The 25,923-nt window shown below is 35.2% G+C and overlaps 1 protein-coding gene across 1 annotated transcript in view; it reads left to right on the top strand.

Annotated features, from left to right (window-relative positions):
• Positions 1 to 14,782: 14,782 nt before the first annotated feature.
• The window catches only part of LOC149772563 (thyroid hormone receptor beta-A-like), a 56,357-nt gene continuing 45,216 nt past the window's right edge, over positions 14,783 to 25,923 (top strand). The window contains exons 1-3 of the mRNA XM_089947650.1: positions 14,783 to 15,251; positions 21,512 to 21,627; positions 22,519 to 22,660. Coding sequence (XP_089803776.1) covers positions 14,783 to 15,251; positions 21,512 to 21,627; positions 22,519 to 22,660 — 727 coding nt within the window. The remainder of the gene's footprint in view (positions 15,252 to 21,511; positions 21,628 to 22,518; positions 22,661 to 25,923) is intronic.

Below are 25,923 nucleotides of genomic sequence, written 5' to 3' on the forward strand. Positions count from 1 at the left end.
GCATTCAGTAATTTAAGCCGTTTTTCAAAGCTTTTCGGTAGTGGGTGGGTGGATGTTGTCACTAAAGGGTGGAACTTGGCACTATATTCCTCTTTTTTGCTCCAATTATGAAATTAACATCATATGCATTTTGTTGCCTTTATGGATTTAACATCATATGCATTTTGTTTATTTACATCGAAGTCAGTAATCTCAAATCGATGTCAGCAAAGCCTTTCTAAAAACATACAATTCGAAATCAGTCATGCCATTTTTAAATTAAAAAACCCAACAAAACAAATAAGAACGCTTGTCTTTATGAGGCTTGAGTATTGTTAATGATTTTACGTCACAAACTAATGTGGCCGTCTTCTTTAGCATTTACACATATTTGGGATTTTGAAAATAGCTGTGCCAGATGATAGCCGTAAAAGTGTTTTGTCCAATGATACGTAAGGTCATTGTATATGTAATTATTGCACTGTTCATATGTAAGGACAACACGTTTTGATGCCACTGTTCTTATCTCACTGGTTTATTGTAGTGTTCAAAATATAAATATATTCCCGGAAACTTATTTTGTATTTTTGTTTATCACAAGTTTAATTGTTTTCCATACGTTTTCAAAGAACAGAGTTAGTTAGTTCGGTGGGTAGGTAGTTATTTCATTACTTGGTTCGGTGGTTGCTTGGTTAGTTAGTTATGTAGGTATATAGGCAGATATGTAGGTAGTTAAGATATGTAGTTAGTTATTTCGTTACTTGGTTTGGTGTTTGCTTGGACCGTTATTTATGTGGGCAGATAGGGATTTAGTTACTTGGTTGGTTGCTTGGTTAGTTAAGGTTACGCTTAAAACATCCTGGATCCTCTGAGTCCGATTTCGTAACATTAAAGATTATTTGATACATTTTGTAAATTAATAACATAATTGCTTTTTGTTTGAAAAAAAGGTTGTTAAACAGGATTAGTGCTAACAGAGAACAAGGGTTTTGGTATTCTGAAAGGAAACTATAAAATATACAGTACATGAGAGACATTGTAGCAACTCGTGGAATGATCCGTCATGCATGTCATAATACATGTACTTTGTAATGCTTTCGTCTTGTTATATTTTTGCAATTTCAGAACCTCGTCTAAGTAATGTCAAGTACTAATCGTACATGTACTATGCTTTCCGAATCGTTATATGTGCATATTGCTTAACCTCGATAGACTAGATGTATGTCAAGCCGCTAGTATTATGTAATTGTTTTATCGCATTCCAGCCGGGGCCTCTAGACATGTATAATCTCGGTCTGGAAATTGACCAATCAGTTTTTAGGTCTTGAAAACCTGTCTGGACGATACCAACTTCTTCTCATGTCCTCAAATGTCCTGACCAAATTGAGGGCGAGTCCAACATCAAACTGACCAAGGGGTGTTGATGTGGGGAATTATTTCTTTATAACGATTATAGGTTTTCCATGTTCTATTCCTGTTACGTATCTTTGAACTTTAATGTTTCATGCATTGACAAACCATGATTTCATACTATCCACGGTTGTGCAATGATATTTTATTTCCCGTGTAAGATCCATCTCTTTGTACAAAACAAAGAATATTGGTGACAAATAGGTTTGAATGAAAGTGGAATGAAGGCAATGGACAAAATATATGTATAAAACAAACAGCTGGAACTATGTTATGATACTCGTCACCATATCTCAATGTTGATAATTAACGTTCGGTGTTTTTATTAGCCAAGGTGTGTTGCCTTTTGGTGAATGTTACGCGCCATTTACCAAGGACTACTAGCCGCACGCCCCTACAGCTAAGTGGTCAAGCCCTGGTGGTTTAGCCTTGGGTCATTACATCACGACCTTCGGATTTTGTGGAAATGATGACCATTGAGTGGTCAGTTCCAGTTAGAAAGTGCTAGTGGACAGTTCACACAATCATCAGTGCAACTATCGTAATGGTCGTTACCACTGAAACATAGGTTGGTTGTGCTCATACCGCGGAAGCGTTGTTTCACACACATTTGGATTTCACACATTCGCTGGACACGCACTAGCTGTATTACCTACAAGAACATCTAGTCAGGTCAAGTTGGAGATAAAGGCCTTATGTTATCGGCTGACTGACCGATGGTACTAGCTATACCACAATGGCTAATGGTCAACGCAGTTTTGTGGGCCAGTACTACGAGCACGATGTACAAAGTTATGGGGAAGTGCAATCCAACTCTGCTACAGATTTCAGCAATATACCCTATGGTCATACTCCCAATATGACCACTTCGTCATACAGTTATTGCACGCTTGACCCGTCCTCGGACTCAACTTCTCATCGACAATCTGTATCGTCCCCCATTGGTTCTGATTCTTCCAAATCGTCGGCTTCGTCATCGTCTAGTTCGTCGTTGGGTACGGTGGAAACAGGGGAGGCTGAAAAACAGGGTAGACGAAAAGGTAAGACTGTATATAAAAAGATAGTAATTTATTTATTTATGTAAAAATTACTTAGTTGCTAAATGGATGTCAAACTTCAGACAAAAAAATGAAATAAAGATTCCAACTACTTTATTAAAATAAAAATGTACAATTGATCCAGTCATTATGGTGACATTCTCCCAAATTAACGTTGCTGGAGAATATTCCGTTATTTTTGTGTCAAGCAGACCGTAAATACGTAGATATTTCTAACTGTTCATGCCAAGCCTAGTCAGATTTTTGTTATTTTAGTCTCCTATTACTTCTCTAATAATTTTTTTTTGCTGTTTCTTTTTTTTTTTTTTAGCATGGCTATAAGTGTACATGTAGCTATAAGTATATACGCAGCTGATCGACGCAACATATTTAAAAATAAAACCTAAGTGAAAACTGCAGCCAAACGATAAAATGTGAATGCTTTCAGAACTAAAATCCGCACTGCCAACAACTAATAATATGATTTATATTATATATTAATCCTTCTTTCATTCATAAAACTCTTTCTTGGATATTTTTTTTGTATATTTTGTTTCATTTTAAAAAACGTGTCTAGTGTCCGCTGTATAAAAGACATTTTAAAACGAGTATCCGCTGTATAAAAGCCATTTTAAAACGGGTGTCCGCGGTATAAAAGGCATCCCTAAGCATGATTAAAATAATGGCGTTAAAACATGTACAGGTAACTGACATTGAAGTTTATAATAATCCGTTGATGAAGGATGAAAAAACTGTGGAAGTATATTTCATGCCCAATAATAATACGCTGATGAAGGACGAAACAAATGTTGACTTGTTGCCCAAACATGCATTCCGTAGTATTATACTCTTATATTTTGTTCGTATTGCAAAGCAAATCCCCTTCACCAAAAATCTTAATAAACTAATAATGTCCTTACCCACACACTTACAATGGCATGTGAATATCTTTTCTAAAAGAAACCTTCTAATTGTGTTTATTGATTTTCTCTTCATCTGTAACGTATCGAAATATTGTCGGATTTATGAACACAGTTTTCTATCTATTCTTTATTATTGTTTTTATGTGTTATTTTAAATTTAACACGACTGTTCGTTTGAACATAAATCTTACATGAAATATGGCTTCTATTGCCTTTCAAGTGTATCACAAATCCCAACATTAAATTTAACCCTATCTCAAGTCCCACCATTTGCCCTATCCCGTGTTCCACGCTTAACCATATTCCAAGTTCCATCATTAACCCTTTCCCAACTCCCACCATTACATCTATCCCAAGTCCTACCATTAATCCTATCCCAAGTCGCTACCATTAACCTTATCTCATGTTCCGCCATTAACCCTATCCCAAGTCCCACTATTAACCCTATCCCATATTCCACCATTAATCCTTTACCAAGTTCACCATTTGCAAATACTGAAAAAATTGTGTTTTGATTTATGTCAGGTCGCGGATTCAGTACCCGCCGAGGTCAGTGTGGGTTGTTTGCCTCTGCGTGTCCTTGAGAAAAGTACTTAGCTCCCATTTATCGGCATTATAGTCATCAATGTACTAAAAATGCATCAACAAAAACAGGCACAAAAATGTGCAGCCGTGTTGCTATTCTATAATGAGATTTGACACTAATCAAGACGGTATTTCTCGTTGCATGTTGAATGAAGAACAAATAAAATCACTTCGCTAACCTTAAATTACCTGTATTTGTATTTGCTTACATTACCCCCGTTTGCCCCTCAACCCCATCGCTCCTCCTCCTGAAGGAAATTCGCCAAGTGGCATTTATAATAAATTTGCACACCTGTTTATTTTGATATACTGTCCTGTATTGTGATACTTACTTATGATGTAATGTGAGGTAATACTGCTTGGGGGTATGTAGGTCGGTAGTCCCGTATACTGGTAGTTAGGTACACTGGTCAGTTTTGTCTCCTTGAAATCCTATTGTAACTAATCGACCGTTACCCTCGAGCTCTAATCCCCTCACAGCCGTAAATACTGGAAACAATAGTGATACATCTTAATTTTCATACATTTGTATATTTAATATACGAGATAACTGTTTCTAGAATGTTTTCAGCAGATATAAACTATATTGAAATACATGTATAGCAATTAAGAAAGTATTATAATACATGTATAGCAATTAAGAAAGTATAACCCCTTTCACAACACAGTATTGATAATCATTTTTAAATAAAATTTATTTGATATAATGAAATTGGAATATTTGTACTCTTTCCAGCTGTAAGTCGTTTACTTGCAAAATACCAATTCTCTTTTGAATCTTCAGTGTAATATTACTCCTTGAATTAATGCAAGAATTCGGTAATACTAGTACAATGGACAAAGCAACCAGTAACAAACATGACTTACAGGAATGGTTATATAAATAGGACTGATTGAGGAAAACGAAAAATGAGAATTGCTCTCTGGATACCTTAAAATAGTTTATCGTTGCTCGTGAAAATGCAATCCTGCGCTTTTTGTCTAAAGTTTAAATCCCAAGTCTGCGCATGAACCTTGAGTTATTTTTAGAGTACATCACATAATTCTCCACCTAACATTCCTAATAAGGAAAGAGCAAGAAAAGGACGTTTCCATGGTTTATTTGGAACCAAAGATATGTAACAAAGGATAGACGTTTCTATGGTCAGGGTGTTTATTAGAAATCCAAAAATATGTAACAAAGGATGGACGTTTCTATGGTCAGGTGTTTATTAGGAACCCGAAAATATGTAACAAAGGACAGACATCCCATATGATATGGAAACATTTTGAAACTTGGTGGGTAACTCTTGGAAAAGCAATCGAACAAACGGATATTGATAACATTATCAGAGATGAACCTTATATGGTAGGAGTATTTTTAGAACAAAATATACAACAAAGGTTGGACATTCAATTTAATAGTGGAAACATTTTGAAACAATGTGGGGAAACAAAGGGTAGACAACCGATAATCAATATTTTATTAAAGTGTTAAATCTTTTGGAAGTACAATCAAACAAAATCATATTAATATCGGTATCAGCCCCCCCCCCCCCCCCCCCGCCGTTAGTGCTATAGTGAAAGGGGATGAAATTCCAGATCCCATTAAGTATGGTGTGCTGAATGAGAGCGGAAGTGGATTGGAGTGAAGTCCCTTCCCTTTAAGTGGGTTGGAGTGAGGTCTCTTTTCTATATTGTTGGAACACTGCTTTTGCATAGATACAAATATTGCAGTCCATTAGTGATCACGTGATACTCAGTGAATCGATCTTTCTGTTCTAATCGTACTATTCATTATACTTATATACGACTTCCATGACAGTAGAACTTAGCTATGGTTAAAAATTCTTACATTATGGTTGACAAATTAAATTAATGAGTAAATCAAAATAATACAGGTGTTCAGTATAGAACATTATTCTTCCTTTCAATGATAATTATGGACTGTTATTCAGCTTAAGAGTTATGGTGTACTCCACTTTTTAACTACAAATCTGAATGTTTCCTTTAAAAAAGTTAACGTGTTTTAGGATCGCACGATTCGGGTATGAAATTGAAAGACTTTCTCGTGTTAGAAATTTTAAGATTTTGAGTTCATTTGTGATAACTCTTTTGTATGTGCCATCATCCTGCAGCATACAATCATTCAAAATACTCCGTCTACTGCCTTGCATTATTTGTAACCATATTAAGGTAAGAGATAACGTTTATAAGTAAATATGTAGCCTGTAAGGACCTGAATACAATTATTGTCATTTTAATAAATAATTAATTTAAGGCTAATGAAACACAACAAATATTGCACCATTATATAAATTATTTGGCTCAATTGTTAGTTTGACTGTTTCGAATGATTCAAATAAAAATGTAAACAAGATGCCTTCTTTAAGATAAAGTTATTCATGTTCAAATTTCATTTTTGTAATGAAGACTTGTAGCCATGACAGTTCGCGCCATTTTATTATTGTGCACTCGAACGAATTTTGAGGGTGAAGGTCATTAGGTCGTCTGATTCGGTCAGTGTGGCCCCCTGCCAAGGCAGAAATTTTAAACACGTAAGCAGAAGCGGTAAACAGGTTTTGAAGATGACCAGTCCAGGTGTCACGTGCATCAAAGGAATTGTTGTCGAGATTATAATGTGTGAACTTTAGTACTAGTGAATCTGTTTCGGAAAACGACATTAAGTGCAACTAACTAACTAACTATATATATATATATATATATATATATATATATATATATACTGAGAGACGGTGAGGAAGACAGAGGGGGAGGGGCGCGGTCACCGACTTCTTTGAATGTGTGCTTTAACTAAGTTTAAGCATCCTGAAAATAAAGACGCTTGAAAATATTACGAGTAACCATTTTATTTTAAAATAAGGAACATGCGACCTGTCGCATCTGAGTCTAACAACTTAGACCACCAAAGCTGTCTACATTAGTTGCAAAATTATAATACGGAATCATTGTTTTTCGAAAATTATTTAGTTCTTTAATTAAAAAAAAACGAAGAAATGTATGAAGGATATACATCTGTGTATCTTGATGCGAATTTTCATTAGATGAACGGCAACCGTCTTCGCGCGCGTTTGTATATATATATTCATATATATCTATATATGATTTGATACGTATTATCTTAGCATTACATTTATTGAGCATGTAGATACAGACAGATCATGCTGAAATTTTTAGCATTTATCGAATATTTCGAGTATGTGCTAGAGGGACCCCCCCCCAAAAAAAACCACCCCGTTCCCCCAGCTTATCAGAATTGTGACTAGGTTGATTCCAAGCAATGGAAGTAAAAGCAAGGGAAAAACAAACCAGTCTACCAATGTTATTAATAGATTGATTCCAAGCAATGGAAGTAAAAGCAATGGAAAAACAAACCAGTCATTCAATGTTATTAATAGATTGATTCCAAGCAATGGAAGTAAAAGCAAGGGAAAACCAAACAGTTGTGTGTCATGATAATCTGACCAAAGTGACCAGACCCTTACCAAACAAGTGTCAATATAGGCTAGACAGAAATAAAATTAAAAAAACACAAAACACTTTCTCAGTGATATTGTCCCAGTGCATTTATGGTGTTTGGAATATCAGGGGTATATCTAAAATAAACAGATTGTTCTTATGGGTCTAACGCCATTTTTGAGCTGACTATACATGACTTCATTTGACTATACATGACTTCATATGACTACGCATGACTGCATGTGTCTATACAGGGCGGTATGTATATTTAGTGGAGGATGACCCCGAGAAACCCCAGGGAAGAACGACCGGCCCACGGGAAGCTACAGGCAAGCTTTCCCACGAATTCACTCGAACATATGTGAGATTTCAGTGACCGGTCAAGACAAACTCCTAAAAACACTCGGTCATTCGGGTCCCCAAAAGCAAAATGAATAGCTATTCAAAATGCTGTAATATTTATTTACAAACGTACACACACTGCAGCATAACCAATCAAATCAACAAGTGCCGATTTGAGCTTGTAGAGGGGGTGGGTAAAGAGAGGGTAAATAGATGGAATAATATCTTAACAATCGGGATTTAGAGTTTAAAGAACTGTCTGAGAGGGATTTATATTTTAACAACCATAATTCTGGTAAGTAGTCTAAGTTTGTGGCATGGGGTATGCATTAATAGGGAAACGTCTATTTACTAGGGAAATAAAGGCCAAAAATAAAACTAATCAGAATAACGGAGACAAAACAACATCACGTTATTAATAAATATTACATAATTGTTCGTCTTCTCGTAGTTATCGAGAAAGGGGCATTCAACTTCAATGAATATGCCTATAATTTGAAACTTAACTAACGAGAAACTTCCAGCTGACCCAGCCCAACCTCACCCTTTAAAATAATAAGCGCTGAGCTGTGTGCCAACCCACCCACCCACTCACCACGTAACATGTATCAGCTTAGATTCAACCCCACTCTCCCTGACTCCCCTCCCCCCTTTCCCAATCTGAACAGTATACCATTACCTCACAAATAATCTCGTATTACGTTTACGGCTAAAATATGTGACGCCGTAGCGGACAAAATCTGGTCCAATGAGAAAGTTGTAGTTGAAATTTCAATGTCGTATGTCGAAAAATCCAATATCACGTGTTGGATCAAATTGCATGTCCTTACAGTTCCATTTTCATGATCGAAATTTTATATTTTATATGTTGAATTATACAGTGGTGGTTGAAAGTCATATTTCCTATGTCGACATTTAACAGTGTATATTTTTTAAATTACACATCAGTGGTTGAAATTCCAATATGATATGTCTTGAATCCCTAATTTACACGTTGAATGTAACTGTTGGTGATGAAAGTTCCGTTTCATATGGCGAGTATTTAGATTTCATCTGTTGAATTTCACAGCAACGAAAGCCTCTTATTTAAAAAACAATAGCGAGGTCCGTTCATGAGAGCGACCTCTAGCGAAGACATCCATAGTAATTCTCGACCTGTGAATGGTAACTTTCAAACTGTAAATGATTGAAATGTAATGGCGCCTCATAATTGAATACACGAATGATGTATCTTAATACTCGATATTATTTTAAATTGTTAAAGTGGACATTATATAATGTTACTTGTAACAACAACACATCATTTCGCCATATACAACTAGCAATTCTTACAAGCACAATAAAATGTCCAACCACCGCTGTGTAATTTCACAGATATAATATACAATCTAAAAACTCAACATACGAAATGGAACTTCCAGCACAATCAATGAGATTCAACATGTTAAATTGAAACTATCGACATAGACATTAAAATTTCAACTACCGCCGTGTAGTTCAGAAGAGACAATCGAAAAACTCGACATTGGACATCGAATTTTCAACCAGCGCTTTGCAATTCAACAGATGAAATGGAACTGTCAACATAAACTCTTTGAACCAATACGTGAATTAGGAATTCTCGACGTATAACACTGAAATTTCAAAAACCGACGTGTAATTCAAACGATATAATCTCGAAGTGGAAAATATAAATTTCAACTACTACTGTTTATTCAACAAATACAATCTAAAATCTCGACCTAGAAAACGAGACTTTAAGGACAAGTAGTTTTGATACAACACATGAAATTGGAATTCTGGACACATGACATTAAAATTTCACCGGCATTTCTGACCGGACTAGCTTTAGTCTGTTACGGCGCCTCATACCTATTCTATGGTACATGATGACGAACCATTTGAGGTTTAACTAGTGCCCTGTATGGGTTATAATTGAAACGGGATTTACTTTAAGCCATGACGCATTTTATCATTCGAGTTTGGTTTTGACTGCTCCTCAGATTTTATTATCTTTTCACCGTGACAGATGTTAAATTTGTTACATTTCCTTTGAGTCCTGGGTTTTTGATTGCAGTTTGGCTGTCCGCTAAAGTATGAATGGCCAAGAGGTCCAGTCATTCGGAAAGCTCATTAGTCAGTTAATATTTGTGTTGTAAACGAAGAAGACTGTTTCGATTTTGGCATCCTAACTAACAAGGGGTCATGTCAAGTTCAACGTTTGGTGTGTCAGCTAGTGAAGTGTAGTTTTGCACGTTAATTCATGTTGTGTACTATTTAGGTAAGGAAAGGGGCGGGGGAGGTGGAAGATGATACAGAGCATGAAAGTAGCGATCTTATATTGAAATTTAAAGATACGTCGGAAACAGTGTGGTTGGCAAATCCATGCGAGAGAGAGAGAGAGAGAGAGATACCCGTCTATTTTCAAGACGGGGTTCATAGCCTTTTTGCTTACACTGTCACTCATTTTTTGTGTCTATGGCGGCCTGCCTGTCTGTATTCATTCACCTGATTATTCACGAGGCAAAACTGGAACTGGTTTGATCTGTTAGTTGTCCGTCTTATGGGCATGGAATCTTAATCCACAATGCAGTATGATATGCAACCACTGAAATGATGGATAATAAATGAGAACATTACAGACACATAGTTTTCTTTGTTCATGTTGGGAACAACTGGAAAAGTGTCGGTGGGTGTGACAGTTTGTGAGTGGGTAGAATATATACTGCACATGGAGTTTGTTCCAAATTTTATTAATTATTAATGGCTTTAGTCATCACTGGTATATATTATAAACAATAGGGACAATTCCTTGATTTTCGATGCTCATCCAAATTGTGCATACATAGATTCCTAAAGCCTCTAAGAATAAATTCATTTAAATTGAATATATATATTCGTGAAGGGCCTCTAAAAATGGCACTAAGTCGTTTGCATTTCATAGACCTTATGATAAAACCCTAACCCTAACCCTCTAAAAATGGCACTAAGTCGTTTGAATTTCATAGACCTTCGGACTACTCTATCCTAAGCTACAGCCTTCCGTCAGAAACAAGTAACCCCACCCCACCAGACTCTGCTCCAGTCTCTACTCATGTCTGCTCTAGCCTGTTTTTAACTCTTCTTTCCAGGTTTTATGACAGGCATTTACCAAATTGACATGCCAGTAACAACTTTGATAAGTTTAATGATATTTTGAAAGAACAATTTTCAGTAATGGACAGATTTATTACCATAGTTCCTTGTATATATTCTGAACTACAAGGATATCATTTCCTTGCACGAAATATTCTGTATTATAGAGACAACATTTATTTGCACGCGATGTTCTGTATTACGGAGACAGCATTTCCTTGCACGAAATGTTCTGTGTTACAGGAACAGCATTTCCTTGTACAAGATGTTCTTTATTACAGGGAGATCATTTCCTTGCATGATGTGTTCTGTATCACAGTGACATCATTTCCTTGCGCGATATGTTTTGTGTTAGAGGGACAGCATATCCTTGTACGAGATGCCATGTCCTACATGGACAGCGTTTCCTTGTACAAGATGTTCTTTATTTCAGGGACAGCATTTCCTTGCACGATATGTTCTGTGTAGCATGGAGAGCATTTCCTTGCACGAGATATTCTGTATTACAGGGACAGCATATCTTTGCTAGCGATGTTCTGTATTACTGAGACTTTCCTTGCACGAGATGTTCTGTATTACAGTGTGAGTGACCGCATTTCCTTGCACGAGATATTCTGTATTACAGTGACTTCGTTGCCTTGCACCAGATTTTCTGTATTACAGGGACAGCATTTTTTTTGTATGAGATGTTCTATGTTACAGGGAAATCATTTCCTTGTACGAGATGTTCCGTATTACAGGGACATTATTTCCTTGCACGAGATGTTCTGTATCACAGGGACACCATTTACTTGCACGAGATTTTCTGTATCACAGGGGCAGCAGTTTCTTGTACGCGATGTTCTGTATTGCAAGGACAGCATTTCTTTGTACGAGGTGTTCTGTATTAGACGAACATCATTTCCTTGCACGAGATATTTTGTATTATAGGGAAAACATTTCCTTGAACGATATGTTCTTTATTACAGGGACAGTATTTCCTTGTACGCGATATTCTGTATTACAGGGATAGGATTTCCTTGCACGAGATGTTCTGTTTTACAGGGATAGGATTTCCGTGTACGAGATGTTTCGTATTACAGTGACAGTATTTCCTTGCACGAGATGTTCTGTATCACAGGGGCAGCAGTTCGATGCGCGATAATTTCGGTATCACAGAGGACACCATTTCCTTGTACGCGATGTGCTGTATCACAAGGGTAGCATTTCATTGTATGAGATGTTATGTAGTACAGCGACAACATTTCCTTGCACGAGATGTTCTTTATCACAGGAACAGCAGCAGTTCCTTGTATGCGATGTTCTCTAATATTGGGACAGTAGTTCCAAGGAACGGCCTTAACAAAAGCGGGGCCCGTTTTGAATCATTTTGTCTGTGGCCCTTGTTATTAAGCACGGGGCTTCCTGTGAACACGGCATTTGGAAATTAACTTTTTAACAAGTTTTATATGGTATTGAACTTAACATGTTTTACACACACATATACACACACCGTTTATGCCCTGTATAAATAATTCATAACCTAAATTAATTCTTCATGTTTATCAACAAGGGACAAGTGAACTCCGACATAGCGGAAGAAAAACAAGAGAGAGAGAGAGAGAGAGAGAGAGAGAGAGAGAGAGAGAGAGAGAGAGAGAGAGATGGGGGTGGGGGTCGGTGTGTGTGTGTATGTGGGGGTAAGGTTTCACCATGAACTAACAACTGTCGTTGAATTCTATGGGCTAAACAATTAATTAATTCCATTGAAAATATAAAACAATGCCCACCAAGAGGTGGAATTTGAAATTATGGAAGCTAGAACGAACATCGAATAAATTTCACCTTAAGCAGTGGTCAGTTTTCAAGTTTTCTTGAAAAATATGCAGCAGTGATTACCTACTACTTTTGCAACTTACATTGAAAATATCCTTGTGGTATTGCCCAAAACAAGGTTCTTTGTTACTTATTTTCTGATAACTACCATGTACCAATCAAACAAAGGAAACGCCAAATCTCCCCTCTCCACTCCATTTAGTGGTCAAATCAAGAACTGTAACTGATACTGTTAATCTGGCTCAGGCCAGCAGATTAAGTAGCTAGTACCATGGCAACCAGCAGACCATAGGAGCCTAATATAATGGTGGGTTAAGATGAGTCGACCGTGTGTAGTATCGTACATGTATACTCAACTCCACTCGTGGCTTACTTACGGAAATAACTTGACCTCTTAACCGAGCGATAGGCGGATGGATACATATCCTATAGAGTTGAATCAGCTGTATGAACTTTTTCCAAAGCGCGAGTACGTGTATTCCCAACTCCCTTCTCGACGGCCAGTGATGACTTAACAGAGTGCAATATGATATAACATTAACACGTTATTCTAAAGCGCCGTCTAGGCGTGTTTGTACAGTAGTTATAACATGAATATTCATGAAATTTTTTGTAGGCCTATTTTAATGAATATTCATGACATTTTTAGTAGCCTATTTTAATGATTTGTAAATGTATTCGTTGTTGTCCGTTGAGGATAAGAAGTAAGTTGTAGAATTACAAAAGGAAAATTCCAATAGCAGAGAATGTTTCATTGTAAACGAGAATGTTTAGCCTTTCAAACATTAAGCCGTTTTCAACTGATTTGAAACATATTTTTTCTCGTACACAGGTTATGTGTGTGTGTGTGTGTGTGTGTGTGTGTGTGTGGTTTGGACTTTTATCGTAGCTTTAACAATAGTTTCAGTCATATCGATGTCTCTACAGTGTGGCAGTCTATAGTGAGTGATGTCTAGCACTGGGGTATCATACCGCAGACATGTAGCATGATGCCACGCCCAGTCATATTATCCCCACACCAGTCTACATGCCCTGACACTAACCTCTTAATGCTGGCTTTTACACGTCATTGGTATGATTCGGCTATGGCTCGGACCCGCGACCTCCCGCATCTGAGGCGGTCGCTCTAACCCACTTAGGCCATCCCTGAGAAAAATGTGACTCCAAAAAAGTTATGCAAATTTAGAAGTAGTTTTGTTTATTATTAGAAATATATGTATAGTAATATAAATGTATGCATTTAAATTTCACTTAAGAACTTAGGACTTGTGTACGAAATATAAAGAAAAAATATGTTAGTACGAAGGAATGCAAGTGTCATTTGCTTCAAATTTATTAAAACCTTAATCATATCATCGAATTATTGTGCGTTTATACGTATATATATTTTACCAGTGCTAGTCGTTATGTATACAGTGCAAGTCGTTATGTATCCTATACGATCAATTATTCCAGGTGATGGTCATATTCAAATGTTTGAATATCTATTGTTTTACTGTCCATTTATTATCTATTGTTTTATTATTTATTGAATATCTATTGTTTTACTATTTATTGAACATCTATTGTTTTGCTATTTATTGAATATCTATTGTTTTACTATTTATTGAATATCTATTGTTTTACTATTTATTGAATATCTTTTGTTTTACTATCTTGTTGTGCTCTGATTCTTTATTTTCTGCATTTCTTTAGGTAGTGAGTTCGTAGTTTGTTTAGCACCACGGCATTTCTGAACAAATATCAATACATACAACCGTATACCTCAAATCCCAGCCCCCCCCCCCCCCATTGAAATGATATGGTCAATGCCTCATAGAAGACGAATTTAGTACATGTATGCTGATTGCTGTATAAGCTGTTCTCAGAAAACTAATTAATATGTGACGATAAAGCTTTCAACATTACTGTAAAAGTCATTGGGCTGACCTTGTTGATACTAAGGCTCAGAGTTGCCTGTCTTCGCTTGGCAGGGAAACTTTGAGTGGGATGCCAACACACGAGCATATTTAGAGGACTTGAGAAAAACTACATAACATTGAAAGCGATTACTCTCCTGAAAATCTCAGACTGGTTGGCAGTCATGCAAATGATTACATGTATATCAGACTGGTTGGCAGTCTTACAAAGGATTACATGTGTATCAGATTGGCTGGCAGTCTTACAAAGGATTACATGTATATCAGACTGGTTGGCAGTCATATAAATGATTACATGTATATCAGACTGGTTGGCAGTCATATAAAGGATTACGTTTATATCAGACTGGTTGGCAGTCATACAAAGTATTACATGTGTATCAGATTGGCTGGCAGTCTTACAAAGGACTACATGTATATCAGACTGGTTGGCAGTCATACAAAGGATTACATGTATATCAGACTGGTTGGCAGTCATATAAATGATTACATGTATATCAGACTGGTTGGCAGTCATATAAAGGATTACGTTTATATCAGACTGGTTGGCAGCCATACAAAGGATTACATGTATATCAGACTGGTTGGCAGTCATACAAAGTATTACATGTATATCAGACTATTTGGCAGTCATCAAAGGATTACATGTATATCAGACTGGTTGGCAGTCATACAAAGGATTACATGTATATCAGACTGGTTGGCAGTCATACAAAGGATTACATGTGTATCAGACTGGTTGGCAGTCATACAAAGGATTGCATATATATCAGACTGGTTGGCAGTCATACAAAGGATTACATGTATATCAGAGTGTTTGGCAGTCATACAAAGGATTACATGTATATCAGACTGGTTGGCAGTCATACAAAGGATTACATGTATATCAGACTGGTTGGCAGTCATACAATGGATTACATGTATATCAGGCTGGTTGGCAGTCATACAAAGGATTACATGTATATCAGGCTGGTTGGCAGTCATACAAAGGATTACATGTATATCAGACTGGTTGGCAGTCATACAAAGGACTACATGTACTTTTCACAGTCGTAAATAACTGTCAGAAAAATATATTTTAATCCAACAAATTTTTGAGAAGTTAGATTTGGTCGGAATATCGTTGACAATATTCCGATTGGCTCTCACGTGTTGAACATGTGATTATAAAATTTGAATACAATGAAATTTGTATTAGTTAAAATTATTTTGTGACGAATACAACTGTGTTGTGATGATAGTACTACTGCTACTACTAATATTTTTAATTATTTTGTTATGAAAATATAACTTTCCTGTTAAGAATTTGTAACGGATTATTCGGGAATTTCCGTACATCTCTTGCTGACGGAAACTACTTTAGTACCGATACGTTGTAAAAGTAAAGTACGTACTGCCGGAGGGCGACTGACTAACGCTCTATTGGATATGTACAGAAATACTATACACATAAATTATATGATTTTACATGTATAAATACGATATACATAAATTATGATTTTACAAGTATACATGTATTTATTATTCAAAGAATGAAAATTGAAATTTGACATATACAATGAACACTTCATACAATATCTGTTCATATATTAACATTTCCAATAAAACTAGTTATGGCGATACATACTGATTTGAGTGAAGGTGATAATCCACTAGATAAAGTTGAGGTTTAAAATCAATGATACAATTGCATTAAAATGACGTTAACTTAGATCTTCATAAATGACTATAGATGCTGTTTTCATAAATTTGTAAATTGGACACATTATTGATTTGAAACTTACATGTGAGTAATATGATCTAATTTGTTTATGATACATATATCAATGATGGAAACCAATCAATTATTTTAAATGGAAAATATTAACTTACCATAAAATATGCATCATGACCGAAGACATAATGCGTTTGATTTTTTTTGTTAACGTGGATTTAATTTTGTTTACATAAATTTTGGAAACTTTGCCCCAAAGGGATGTTATTAAAACATTTATTTTGATTGCTAAGCAATATTGCTATAAAATATAACCATGTTAGAATTATTTGTTTTCTTACATTGTAACTTATTGTAAAATAGAGATAAAATGTTACAAATATCGGCTTGTATCAGTAAAATAAAGAAAAATTCCAATGATGTAGCATTTCGTTTTTAAAATGTGTAATATTGTAGTTAAGAAAAAGTCTGCTTGTAATTCTTGAAAAAATGCAGTTATTACATGAATATCTCAAGTTTGTGTCGCTGATATAAAACTAGATTTCATTTCTCGATGAAATAAATATTACGTACGTTTCTGTCTGTCTGTCTGTCTGACTGACTCTCGTGATCTTCAATTTTCTTTCCTTTCATATGCAAGGATGGACATTAGTTACTTTTCATATAAATATATTTACATATCTGTGCCGAAAGCTAAAGTTAGACCATCGTATCAAATTCGTTATGTAAATATTGTGTTATCTATTTAATTATGTATATACTGCAATTTTGAAAACAATAATTAAAACTTCCAAAGAAACGACAAAAATGAGACACACTAAATAGTGACATCTATTCAGATGTCATGCTAGTGTTATGTACATTGTAACTGTCATGAAATGTGATGATCTGTATTAAATTTTAGGTTATCTTTATAGAGTGCATTTCTAAATGTTCCTGGCAATATTTAGGAACCATATTTAACATATAGCTTGCATTTACATTTTTTTTAAACAAAATACCTTCTGAAATCCATGCAAGAAAGTCCTTCCTTTCGAAAACAGATGTTTGCCACATGCTGAATAATTATTGTCATGTTGCATTGTGGGCTGGTGATCAGAAAATAACGCTTCTTACCACATACTAAATAATAATTCTCGTGTTGCATTGTGGGATAGCGATCAGTAAAGTAAAGCCAGAGGACGTTCACCCATTAAAGTACAGCTGACCGACAGGTGACCTCACTGATTGCTTACGGTCAATGAACTTTTACAGTTCTCTATTGTCTTTTTTAACTGAATCCTTTTACAATCATTTTATTTCAGAATGCTTCGCTTTCTTAAGACAAAATGGAGAAGATAATGCACATTTCAAATTATTCTTAGTTGTAAACCATTCTTACTCTTCGTTTGAAATCCCAGTCTATTTATTTGCATTATAGTTTTAAATTTGTACAAAGGACTAAACATAGAAAGAAACAAGGCAGGAGTGTGTATATAAGTAGTGATTGCCAAATCTGAATTTAACGATTTCAAGCTTGTTAACTGTTTATAGGCACGATGAGAAATATTTAAAATTAGTTTAAAATAAGAACTACAAGTTAAAATTTAAAGACCTTTCTTGTAAGATTGAAATTTACAGAGGCGTCGACGACATTAAAGAAACCAAGCATACATTTAGATGTACGTATTCTTTACTATCGTTAACGCCTCAATTACATACATACGCACGCACGCAGCGCACACATACATACATAGATACATACGTACGTACAAGCATTTGAGTCATGACAATTTTACAGACAGTTAAATACTCTTTTTGCATAAACAAGTCTTTTATACACAATACACAACTCCTTTTTCACACAGTAAATTACACTTTTCTGCACATTAGAATACTCCTTTTAACACAGTAAAATCCTCTTTTCTACACAGTGCAAAACTCATTCTTTAACATCACAATAGAAATTCCCTCATAGTGCAAAACTCATTCTTTAACAACACAATAAATATTCCCTCACAGTGCAAAACTCATTCCTTAACAACACAATAGAAATTCCTCATAGCGCAACACTCATGTTTGATACACAATACATACCCATCTGGGGTCCCCGAGTGGCTGATTAGTCTAAAGAGCTCACCGTTGGTCTAAAGAGCTCAAGATCACTGCCATTTCACCTCTGTCTGCGTGGGTTCGAGTCTCAAGCTCGGCTATCGTGGATACGTGAAATAGCCTGTCAGTGTTTTCTTGTGGGTCGGAGTTTTTCCCCCGGGTTTTTCCAGGGTTCTTCCTCCACCAGTTATACTGACCGCAATGTATAGCCTATCTTGTGGTGAAATAATGGCGTTAAACCCTACAACAACAATTCTGGTGATCTAAGTGGTCACTGTCTGACTCAAATGAAGAAGGTCGGGGGTTCGAACTCTGGCCGAATCATACGAAAGTCTTATAAAAATTGTACTAGCAGCTGCCTCGCTTGGCGCTCAGTATTAAGAGGTTAGTGTTAGTACTGGTCGGCCTTATGTCAGGATAATGTGACTGGGTGGGACATCCCCACTATCGCATATTACATTTATATATAAGCATAAGCAACCCGACTATTGGAAATAACCAGGTAAGGGATGTAAAGCGATGGATGTCACAATTCTAAAAATATGCAACATATATGATCCAAGAACCCACCTATGTAAACGAAACTTGCATTTAAATTTCACTGTTTTGGAGTACAGTGGGGGCTTGGATTTTCTCTCGACCAAGATGTTGTTGATTTGTTCGTTTTGAAGCAAGAAGTGTTTCAAACTAAATGAACGAGAAAACAAAGTCTTTTATATACAACATGAAGCAAGAGAATATTTTATGTTTTCCTACTGGCACAATTCGTTTTCCTCCCAAAAGCCTATATACTCCCGTCAAAGGTAGCCCTCCCTCAAGAAAGTCCCTCCCGTCAAAGGTAGCCTTCCCTCAAGAAAGTCCCTCCCATCAAAGGTAGCCCTCCCTCAAGAAAGTCAAACTATTCATTCCTATGATATAAATCTGTTCTATGGCTGTGACTGTTGACCTTGACCTGCCGTTGAATTTAACCTTGACTTGTCGAGGGGAAACTGGTTGGACATCATACCGACAGTCTTAGTTAGCCATGTGGAAGAAGACAAGATTATATGAAATAATATACATATGTTAGCACAGTCTGTGTTGCCCCAACAAACTGGTTGTATGCAATAATAACATATGGTAGCATATTTAATGTTGGCCCAAACCTGGGAAAACAGACTCGTGTTCTGACGGAATAATACCTGTATGGCGGCAATACTATACATTTATCTTGTTATAATAGGAGTGTCTTAATCAGTAATCATTCATTTATCTTGTTATAATAGGAGTGTCTTAATCAGTAATCATTCATTTAAATTGTTATAATAGGAGTGTCTTAATCAGTAATCATTCATTTATCTTGTTATAATAGGAGTGTCATAATCAGTAATCATTCATTTATCTTGTTATAATAGGAGTGTCTTAATCAGTAATCATTCATTTAACTTGTTATAATAGGAGTGTCTTAATAAGTAATCATTCATTTATCTTGTTATAATAGGAGTGTCATAATCAGTAATCATTCATTTATCTTGTTATAATAGGAGTGTCTTAATCAGTAATCATTCATTTAACTTGTTATAATAGGAGTGTCTTAATAAGTAATCATTCATTTATCTTGTTATAATAGGAGTGTCTTAATCAGTAATCATTCATTTATCTTGTTATAATAGGAGTGTCTTAATCAGTAATCATTCATTTAACTTGTTATAATAGGAGTGTCTTAATAAGTAATCATTCATTTATCTTGTTATAATAGGAGTGTCTTAATCAGTAATCATTCATTTATCTTGTTATAATAGGAGTGTCTTAATCAGTAATCATTCATTTAAATTGTTATAATAGGAGTGTCTTAATCAGTAATCATTCATTTATCTTGTTATAATAGGAGTGTCATAATCAGTAATCATTCATTTATCTTGTTATAATAGGAGTGTCTTAATCAGTAATCATTCATTTAACTTGTTATAATAGGAGTGTCTTAATAAGTAATCATTCATTTATCTTGTTATAATAGGAGTGTCTTAATCAGTAATCATTCATTTATCTTGTTATAATAGGAGTGTCTTAATCAGTAATCATTCATTTAACTTGTTATAATAGGAGTGTCTTAATAAGTAATCATTCATTTATCTTGTTATAATAGGAGTGTCTTAATCAGTAATCATTCAATGTTCTAAACTTTGGTAAGGAAAAACAAAGCTTCGTGCATCAGCTAGGGACTGATGAATCTAACCTCAGTGGGTCATTATTTAAGATCGGCTAATTGTTAGATTTATATAATTGTGATCTAATAAAGCAGATGAACACAAGAAAGCCTGTGTTTGATCCTTACCATGGGACACACCACGTTTTCTGACGGGCTTGGTTTTGACAGGATTCGAATTCGCATAATCCTGTTCGCGAACACGGCACGCTAACCAATGAGTCATAGCGGTTTCCGAGTACGAGAGAGAGGGGGGGGGGGTGAGGGAGAGGTAATAATGAACGGCATCAATAGTATACTTCGCCATCACATTACAGTTAAACGTTTACATGTATATTAAAAAGTGCAAATGTAATCAAAAATATTGTCAAATCTTGTTAATAACAAGCTAGAAAGGACATCCAATCCAAACATAGATGTCCTGATAGAAATCATACTATAGTGGACCTTAAGTACCGAGCTGTGCAAATTATACCCAACACTATTTTGTATTAAACATACATTGCATTACAGTAGATTTTTCTTTGTTTATAACACGAAATACTCTTATTTTCCTTTATATCCGGTCAGTCCAAAGAACGTCTTGTCATAACTGATGCATAATGGCCATGGAGCGATATGTATGTATGTATGGATGGATGGATATTGGCGCAAATCATAAAAGATAATTAAGTTCTATTTGTAATTGAACAAATGTTTGTATTTCTAGATTTTGTTCCTTTTTTCGATAATTTGCTTGCTACTAATATTATCGTTTGTATATGAAACAATATCAGCCAGTTCACTAGCTTCTATGCAAAGCAATTATCAGTCGGATAGTGTCTTATATTTTGTATTGGTTTTCCAGACGTGAGATTTAGTACAATTGTGATTGTCTAGTTCTTTGTTTAATATAATTAAACATTCATTTTCTTTAGGTGTACCGTACATACCAAGTTATATGGACCTATCAAATGGTCCGGAACCATGTGTAGTATGCGGGGACGCGGCTACTGGATATCACTACCGCTGCATGACGTGCGAAGGGTGCAAGGTAAGCAGATGACGTCATTCTTATAATGAAAATGAAGCTATAGGTCGTTTTCTCCAACCTGTTTGTCTCTATGACTTTAGAATAATGAATGGTATTTTAAGGGTATAGTAATACATTCGTAACCAACTAATGTGTGGATTAGATGTGTTTTGATCTCGAATAAAACAACACAAATAAAGAAAAGAAACAAACCAAGAAAGCAACAAACAGCACTCCCCAAAAATGACTCCCCCATCCCCCAAAACAAACGAAACAAAACAAACTAAAACAAAAAGCAACAAGAACAGAAACAACAACAAAAACAAACATAATTGGAACACAGGCAGGTGTAATGCTGAAGGATTTTACCTTCTCGATATGTTTCCCAAAGTAGTTGTATAATGTGTCCTATTATTGAGATCCACATAAATTGTCTTTCTCTATCTACAATGGAGAAATACAATACAATGTAAGAAAAGAAAAATGTTGAAGAAAACACTATCTAGAAATCTGCAAATCGGCTAAAACAAAATAAGCTTGCAATAAATACAGGACGTAGAGTTGCAAGTGGAGCAAAAGTAAAACATTAAAAATGCGTTTTAGCATCTCCTCGAAATCTTGGATTAATTGATTAATTAACTTTAATTAATTGAAGCCAAATACTAAGTATAGACTCCAAGCAAAATAATTAGTAACTGTATATGTAATTTAAACGCAATTTTTATTAGCCAAATGAGCTGTATGATTAAGAAAAGAGAAAAATATGAAAAATAAAAAGTGGTTAGTGTCACATATTTTACGTACCCTCTACTCTGACTTCAGAGAGGGTCGCAAGTTAGTAATACGATGTATAATTATTATTTCTAAGATTTAAAACTAAAAATATAAAGGAACCATTTTGTGTCTCTTCAGGGTTTCTTTCGAAGAACGATACAAAAGAAATTACAGTACCACTGCAAGTGGAATGGAAACTGTGAGATTGACAAAGCTACTAGAAACCAATGCCAAGAGTGCCGATATAGGAAGTGCCTTATGGTTGGCATGGCAACGGATCGTAAGTACTTACATTTTCTATTTCCATTTCACTATACGTTTCCGTTAATGACTCCCGATTCCTGGAACAATTCGAAATTTCATAACTTGCGTGCGTCGTTGTTTTCATCGTAGTTTTCATCCATGGGAGATGATGCCTTATGATTTGCAGGTACGGAACGGTTGGGGTTGTTGAGTTTCGTTCAGAATATTGTAAATATTTTGCGTAGCATTTTAAAGCACATGTGCGCCGTTGCTTTCACCCTTACATGTTACACTTTGGATTCTGTTTCTTAGCCATTTGTTTTCCCTTTTTCATTAAAGACAAAAATAACTTCTTCACTTGGAAATAGTCATAAACGTTATATAAAATCCTTCCTTAAATGCTTTTTGGGCTAGAATGTGTAATGGAATTATTAACTATTATCGACGTCAATATGATTCTCCATTGCCTGTATTTATGGATTCTGGTCAAGATGGCTACCAATTGCGTCTTGACCTTTTCTCAGAGCTTAGTGTTCCATTTAATGCTATTGGTCAGTGACATTTAATAACTGTCCTGTCAGGGCAAAATACACGAAACATTAGCTCTCGATCTGCCCGCAAGTTTCTTAGGAACTACTGAGAAAGAAGAATAGCTTCCCATTTTATGTTAATTAGGCCTTGAAGACAATGCCGGTTGAAGCTTTGTTGTTGTTCATAGAGGTCATCCTCTGCTTCATATAGCAGTAACATGGCTCATTATAATGGGCACAAGGCTACAATGGATGATCTCGTTAGACACGCTCATCTATATATGCGGGTGAGTCAAGTCTCTATTACGTCGGTTGGACCAGCTTAAGAAAAAATATAATATTTAGAAAGTTGTCACCACTATATATCAAAAATAATTTTTGTAAACAATGTTTCAAAGAATGCAAAAGAAAATGGCAATAACTTACTCTGCCCCACGATTAATATGGACTCTGCCCCACTATTCAAATGGACGAAACATAATATTAGGGACGGCGCCACCAGCTAAATCCATGAAATTAGTTTTTGTAGGTTTTTATTTTTTTTACCAACATGAACTTGTGAATCCTTTATCCTTCATAAACTTGTAGCTGTGTAAGCAGAAAGGGTTCCTGTCATCAAATGGATAAATACAATTGTACTGACAATATTTCAAGAATCGAACGCTATGAACTATGCTCGTCTTGTCATAGCTCTATACGTTCTGGTACATGGGATGCGTACATTAATAATGGATTCTGGTCTATTGCATGCATGCCTTAATAATGCATTTTGTTATATTGGATGCATGCCTTAATAATGCATTTAATTTTCATAAGCAAATCGTGTTTCCGTTCCGAGAAGCTGCACAATATTTGACAATCCTTTTGATAGTATTAAAATTTAAATTGCAATATTTTGTGGAACAAACTTTGATTTTGTTTACCTATGAGGAATTAACATGCTGGATTTGATGGGATGTTTTTTATATATCGTCGGATAGAATATATATTTCGAACGGAGATGTGATTTAATTCTTTGTTGGATGCAATTTAAGTTGAGAATGGAGATGTGATTTAATTCTTTGTTGGATGCAATTCAAGTTGAGAATGGAGATGTGCATATGTTTGCTATAATACATGAATGTAAGTAATCATTTGCTGCGGTATTTAAGCGTAATTCAAACGAATGATTTAATTTAGTAAAAGTTATTTGTCTTATTGGAGTAGATATGACCACGATAATGTGAAAGAGGAAAAGCTTGAAATTTTAAAAAATGTCTTCGACTAACTCAGGGCTACTATTTTATTTGTAAAGAATACGCAGACAAGTAAAATTTAAAAAGTGGAAAGAAATTACCTGGATAAGTATGTAAAATTGAAAAAATCTTAATAAATTACACTTTTATAATTCTAATATAATTGCGAATTAAACTATTTCTAATAAATTATGCTTGTACAATTATATCTTGTAAACCAAAGGAGTCTTATATGATACTATTTTCAATGTCAGCAAGCCTTTCATTAAGATAATGTTGTTCAGTTGTTTATGAATCACTTCCATGCATGAGTGTAGTAAGGGTAATATTATGTTAAGAAGTGAGTGTATTCGTAAAGGCGAATCTCAGATGTTATTATTTAAGATACATTCTGATAGGTCGATCTTTCGCGCTCGTATTTTATTTAATCAACATTCTAAAAAGGTTGATCTCCTGTGCTTTCATCAGTCTATTTTCCCAAAAGCTTCCCCCTTATACCTTTACTCAATCTACACTTCTAAAGGTTGATTTCTTATATCATTATTCAATCTACACTCAGCATGGTTGATCTCTCATGCTATTATTTAGTCTCCACTCAGAATGGTTGATCTACACTCAGAATGGTTGATCTCTCAAGCTATTATTCAGTCTACACATCCAAATATAGATCTCTCCTTCAATCCAAACTGCCGATCTCATTTATTACTCCGCCCTAACTCTGATTATACAGGTTGATCTCTTCGGTTATTATTCAATAAACACTCAACTGCTGAATCGTCATGTTATTATCCAGTGTATGCTAAAAGGTCTGATCTCTCATGTTATTATTCAATCTACACCCAAATGCTGATCTCTCATGTCAATATTCAATCAACAAGCATAAGGCTGATCTATCATGTTATTATTGAATCTAATTCATAGACCGATCTCCTGTTATTATATACTCAAAAGGCTCATCTCTCATGCTGTTATTCAATTTACACTAAAAAAGCTCACATCTCATGTTATTATTAAATTTACACTCAAAAATCGCTCATGTTAATATTCAATTTACACTCAAAAGGCTCATCTCTCATGTTGTTATTAAATTTACACTCAAAAGGTTCAACTCTCATGTAATTATTAAATTTACACTCAAAAGGCTCATCTCTCATGTTGTTATTAAATTTACACTCAAAAGGCTCATCTCTCATTACTAAATTCACACCCAAAGGCTCATCTCTCATGTTATTATTCTATTTACACTCAAAAGGCTCATCTCTCATGTTGTTATTAAATTTACACTCAAAAGGTTCAACTCTCATGTAATTATTAAATTTACACTCAAAAGGCTCATCTCTCATGTAGTTATTAAATTTACACTCAAAAGGCTCATCTCTCATTACTAAATTCACAACCAAAGGCTCATCTCTCATGTTATTATTATATTTACACTCAAAAGGCTCATCTCTCATGTTGTTATTAAATTTACACTCAAAAGGTTCAACTCTCATGTAATTATTAAATTTACACTCAAAAGGCTCATCTCTCATTAC

This window comes from Sinohyriopsis cumingii, unplaced genomic scaffold, assembly GCF_028554795.1.
Source record: "Sinohyriopsis cumingii isolate HCF-2022 unplaced genomic scaffold, ASM2855479v2 utg001397l, whole genome shotgun sequence".
Lineage (NCBI taxonomy): Eukaryota > Metazoa > Mollusca > Bivalvia > Unionida > Unionidae > Sinohyriopsis > Sinohyriopsis cumingii.